The sequence below is a fragment of the Nannospalax galili genome, unplaced genomic scaffold, assembly GCF_000622305.1.
Source record: "Nannospalax galili isolate Female #2095 unplaced genomic scaffold, S.galili_v1.0 scaffold307, whole genome shotgun sequence".
Taxonomy (NCBI): domain Eukaryota; kingdom Metazoa; phylum Chordata; class Mammalia; order Rodentia; family Spalacidae; genus Nannospalax; species Nannospalax galili.
Genome location: NW_008359625.1, coordinates 4,401,078 through 4,407,077, shown reverse-complemented (window position 1 = coordinate 4,407,077; position 6,000 = coordinate 4,401,078). Strand labels below are relative to the sequence as shown.

The following is a 6,000-nucleotide window of genomic DNA, read 5'->3' as shown; positions in this document are numbered from 1 at the left end:
TTTTGTTTTTTAAGACAGGGTCTGGAGCTTGCTGTGTAGAACAGGCTGACCTCATCACAGAGATCCACCTGCCTCTGTCTCCCAAGTGCTGGGATTAAAGGTGTATGACACCTTGTCCAACCTTGTTTTTTTTTAAAATATTGGTTGTAAGCCGGGTGTGGTGGCGCACACCTTTAGTCCCAGCACTTGGGAGGCAGGGGCAGGTGGATCTCTGTGAGTTCAAGGCCAGCCTGGTCTACATAGTGAGTTCCAGGACAGCTGGAGCTACAGGGAGACCCTGTCTCAAAAAGACCAAAAAAAAAAAAAAAGTGTTATTCCAAACACATTACAATTATACCAGGCGTGGTAGTCCCCTCCTGTAGTCCCAGCATTTGGGAGGCAGAGGCAGGCGGATCTTTGTGAGCTCAAGGCCAGCCTGGTCTACATAGTGAGTTCCAGGCCAGCTGGGGCTACAGGGAGACCCTGCCTCAAAAAAAGGGAAATGAAAAAAGTTTTAAAACTTTTAAAGTTTTAAAACTTTTAAAAACTTCTTTCATTCTTGCTTCTCAAAAACAGTTAGTATAGAACTTTAAACTTTTCTAAATGTTTGAGAAATACCTCCATTTTAGAAATAAATGACTTCTGAATAATTGTCACTGTTATTGTAAGCTGTCGTTAAACAGGTATTAGAATTGCTCATACACATTCACGTTAGTCTGGTGGTGATTTGGAGCCTTTTTAGAGCAGTTTTTCTTACTGTTAATAGTTTGCTGTGCTTTTCGATTTTTATATTCATGGAAAATAGACTAGATTTTTTTAGTATATATACTTTAAAACATGATTTTTTAAATTTATGTTTGTTTTCTGAGATGGAGTCTCATATGTATATCTGGCTGGCCTGGATCTCACAGAGATCCACCTGCCTCCGCCTCCTGAGTGCTAGAATTAAAGATGTGTGCCATCATACCTGGCCTAAAGCATGATTTTTGACTTCTTAGGCTCTCTGTAAAAATGACTACTTCTAACTGGGCATGGTGGTACAGGCCTTCAGTCCCAGCACTTGGAAGGCAGAGGCAGGTAGATCTTTATGCATTGAAGGCCAGCCTGGTCTATATAGTGAGACCTTGTCTCAAAACAAATTTTTAAAAATCTACTTCTAAGTCGGGCATGGTGGCACACACCTTTAATCCCAGCACTGGGGAGGCAGAGGCAGGCTGATCTCTGTGAATTCTAGGCCAGCCTGGTCTCCATAGTGAATCCAGGACAGCTGGGGCTACAGGGAGATCCTGTCTCAAAAAGACCAAAAAAAATCTACTTCCAGATACTGAAATACATTTCAGATAGTTAAATTTGCAGAAATAAAAGTAGTTGTTTTGAATTTGAATATTCCCACTTTCCCTCCAATTCAAACCTTTGTCTCCTACAAAACATGATGTATATTTTGTACCTATCTTTCAGTTCTTACCTCAAATGGAAGATTGTTAAATTCCAGTTTGCCTCAGAGTTTTGGTTCTGGTCCCTGCATAGCTCATATGTCCCATCTTTCCTTTGCCGTTCCCACTGCAGTCTGATCCTGACCTTCCAGCAGATGTACAGACGCCATCCTCTGCTGAGCTGGGCAGGTATCCAGGCCTGCCCTTCCCAGCCTCTCAGTACATCCCACCCCAGCCATCCATCGAGGAGGCACGCCAGACCATGCACTCCCTCTTGGACGATGCCTTCGCTCTTGTAGCCCCCAGCAGCCAGCCTACCAATGCCATGGGAGCAGGCCCTGGGATCCCAGTGCCTGAGAACAGTACTCCTTCCCGGGAAGAAAGGCGAGCCACGCAGTGGGGATCTTTCTACAGCCCAGCCCAGACCAACAACCCCTGCAGTGTAAGTACTGGCTTCATGAAATTCTCTGCTGGGCAAGGTGCTAGCGATTTGTCTCCTGTCACTTGCAGGATTCCAGCAAAACCCTGACTGCATTTGATAAGAGTTAAAGCTTGCTTGGTACATCTTAGTTTTTAACCTTCTGCTGCACTAATTCTTTTATGCATCCTTTTATGCAGCTCTGATGTTCGTGGAGGGAGTTTGTACAGGTGGAGTTCAGGGAAGCATCTTCCCAAGCTCCCTCATGGTGTCATGAAAGGCAGGTGGACTGTCAGGGCATACTCCCATTGATGTCCATCAGAGGAGCAGCTTAGAAAATGCTCAAATTGGGGCTGGAGAGATGGCTCAGTGGTTAAGAACACTGACTGTTCTTGCAGAAGACCTGAATTCGAATCCCAACACCCACATGGCAGCTAATGACTGTCCATAACTCCAGTTCCAGGGGATCCAACAGCCTCTTCTGCCCTCCGTGGGCATTGCACAACATGGATGCACTTAACCTACATGCAGACATAATACTCATACACATAAAATAAAAATAATAAATAAAATTTAAAAAAAAAAAGAAAGAAAATGCTCAAATTGTTTAACTTCTTATCTGCTCACCTGGTCCTGAGCTGGCCCTGAGGCTCCCACAGAGGCACTACAATGAGGCGAGGCCAACTATTTACAAATGTCAACTCCCCATCTTGGGAGCTGACAGTTCAGCCTTTCATCTGCCTTTGTTACCATTTATGCTTCTCATACTTAGCTTGTTCTTTCAAATTCTCCTTTGTGTGGGTGTATATGTGTGTGGGGGGGTTGTAGGTATGGGAGGGTGAGTGCATGTGTGTGTACATGGCATGTGGATCTTTCACTGGAACCTGAGGCTCATCAATTCAACTAGGTTAGCTAGCCTGTGAGCCCCAGGGATCCTCCTGTCTCTACCTCCCCAGCACAGGGAGTATAAGACTGCCATCACACATCTGCCTTTTGACATGGATACTGAAACTAGAACTCAGGTCCTCATGCTTATGCAGCAAACACTTTACCAACTGAACGATCTCCCCAGTCCCAGATCTCCTTTTTTTTTTTTTTTTTGGTCTTTTTGAGACAGGGTCTCCCTGTAGCCCCAGCTGACCTGGAACTCGCTATGTAGACCAGGCTGGCCTCAAACTCACAGAGATCTGCCTGCCTCTGCCTCTGCCTCCGGAGTGCTGGGATTAAAGGCGTGTGCCACCACGTCCGGCCCAGATCTCCTTTTTTTTAAAAAAAAAATTTATTTTATGTGTATGAGTGTTTTGCATAAATGTATTAAGTGTCCCTGTGTGTGCCGTGCCCATGGAGGCCAGAAGAAGGCATTTATTCCCCTGGAACTGGAGTTACATGTGGTTGTTAGCCATCATGTGGATGCTGGGAACTGAACCCAGGTCCTCTTCAAGAGCAGCCAGTGCTCTTAACTGCTGAGTCCCCTAATTCTCTTTCCTCAGACATGGAAGACAAGTTCAGTTCAGGGAAGTAACACTCACACTGCTGTCCACTAGTTTCAGATGAAATGATTGAAATAAAGGTTTATGGCCTGTTAGCTCTAAAAAGAAATTAATAGGTCACAATGTAAATTTATTGGTTGGGGAGCATTTATACTGGATTTTTTGTTGCTTCATTCAGGTGATATTGGGTCTCTGTTTGTCTGTCTATCTGTCTATATACATACACACACCAGTTTTTATGACTGTGGTAGTAGATTGTTTCCTTCAAAGCGAGAGAGGCAGAGCTCCTGCACTGCGGGTAGTGGCTACCTCATGAGGGAAATGCTATTCAATCTAATTATTACTGTTTTTGCTGTTAAAACATAGCTTTCCACCAGGAATGGTGGCGTATGCCTTTAATCCCAGCACTTGGGAGGCAGAGACAGGAAGATCTCCGTGAGTTCAAGGCTAGCCTGGTCTACATAGTGAGTTCTAGGCCACCTCAAAAAGACAAAAACAAACAAAGACATAGCTTTCTGAGCTGAGTGTGTGGCACATGCCTTTAATCTCAGGCGGGCTTCTCTAAGTTTGAGGCTAGCCTGGTCTACACAGTGGGATCCTGTGTCAGGAAAAAGTGAGAAAAAGAGAAAGAGATGCCAAAGATGCCGGCAGGTCGTAGAGAAGGGACCCTAATACAGTTGTGGACAGATACAGCCATGACCGGAAATAGTATGGAAGCTACTGAAGTACCACATGACCGGGAACCTGAGTGTGTGGCACATGCCTTTAATCTCAGGTGGGCTTCTCTAAGTTTGAGGCTAGCCTGGTCTACACAGTGGGATCCTGTGTCAGGAAAAAGTGAGAAAAAGAGAAAGAGATGCCAAAGATGCCGGCAGGTCATAGAGAAGGGACCCTAATACAGTTGTGGACAGATACAGCCATGACTGGAAATAGTATGGAAGCTACTGAAGTACCACATGACCGGGAAGTGGGAGAAATGAAGGATAGCACAACCGCTTCAAAGGGCTTGGCTCCCATAGCACACGGAGTAACTCCAAAAATGAGGAAACGGCATGACATGAAATTAAGAAGCTTAGGTAAAGGAAGCCACCAGCCGATGGGAAACCAGGGTGGGGAATAAAATGGCCAGTGGTACATCAGACAAGGGATTAGTATCTAGTGAGTCGATAAGAATCACTGCAAAGTTTAACACTAAAATCAAAACGAAAAAACATCATCCAGTGAATGATGTAATGAACTGAAAAATACAAATGGCTACTACCTATTTTTAAAAATATTCAGCATCCTTAGCCATCAGAGAAATGCAAATTAAAAGTGCTTTGAAATTCCATCTTGCCCCAGTCAGTATGACTGTCATCAGGAAAACAAATGCTTGTGAGGATCTGGGGAGAGAGGAACCCTTATTCTGCTGGTGGGAACGTAAACTGATAGAGCTCCTGTGGAGGGTCCTCAAGAAACTAAAAATGGAACTGCCATGTAGCTGAAGAACTGTAAGTTAGCATACCACAGAAATATCCGCACATCCGTGTTTATTGCTGCACTCTTCACAATAACTAGCAAGTGAAACCAGCCTAGATATCTGTCATCAGATGAATGGGTAAAGAAAATGTAGTACAGGGGCTGGAGAGATGGCTCAGTGGTTAAGAGCACTGGCTGCTCTCACAGAGGACCTGGGTTCTGTTCCCAGCACCCACATGGAGGCTAACAACTGTCTGTAACTCCAGTTCCAGGGGATCCTCTTCTGGCCTCCGTGAGCATTGCATGACACAAGTGCACGTATATACAAGCAGGCAATACACTCATACATATAAAATAAAAATAAATAGATGACTCAGCAGTTAAGAGTACTGACTGCTCTTGCAGAGGACCTGGGTTCAATTCCCGGCACCCACATGGCGGCTATGAACTGTTCTTAACTCCAGTTCCAGGGGACTCCGAAGCCCTCTTCTGATCTCCGTGGCATTGCAGGACACGGTTGCATTCACATACATGCAGGCAATACACTCACATACATAAAACAAAAATAACAAAATATTTTTAAAAATTAAAAAAAAGAATGTGTGGTATATATGCATAATGGAATTCAGCTGTAGAGTGAAATCGTGACATTTGTAGGAAAATGGACAGAATTAGAGATTATGTTAAGGAAATAAAGCCAGACTCAGATAAGTATCACATTTTCTCTCATATGTAGAATCTAGATTTAAACATATAATATATATTATATATAGGACCTGAAGGTAGGAAGGACTATGAGGGTCAGGGAGAAATTTCAAGGAGAGGAGGAGGAATGGAATGCATATGAGATTATCTGAGATTATCTGAGGAGAGGAAGGGCACCAGCAAGAGGGGACAAGGTGGTGAGGGGGACAAATAAGAATAAAGTATAAGCCAGGCATGGTGGCTTCTAACATGCCTTTAAACCCAGCCTTCAGGTGGCAGAGGCAGGTGGATCTCTGAGATCAAGGCCAGCCTGATCTACATAGGTAGTTCTAGGCCAGCCAGGGCTACATAGTAAGGCTATCTAAAACAAAGTATGATAATATACAAAGTATAATACTACATATATGTATATGTGTATGAAAATGCCATAATTAAATCCATTACTTTGTATGATAACTAAAAAATTATTAATAAAAGGGATTTTAACCCAATAAACTATGGGAAAGCTGTCTAAAGA

General features: G+C 43.8%; 1 protein-coding gene across 2 annotated transcripts in view; it reads left to right on the top strand.

Moving 5' to 3' along the window:
- The window catches only part of Kiaa1549 (KIAA1549 ortholog), a 157,033-nt gene that overhangs the window by 128,758 nt on the left and 22,275 nt on the right, over nucleotides 1–6,000 (top strand). For both annotated transcript variants that reach the window (XM_029558836.1, XM_029558835.1), the window contains exon 16: nucleotides 1,546–1,854. In XM_029558836.1, coding sequence (XP_029414696.1) covers nucleotides 1,546–1,854 — 309 coding nt within the window. The remainder of the gene's footprint in view (nucleotides 1–1,545; nucleotides 1,855–6,000) is intronic.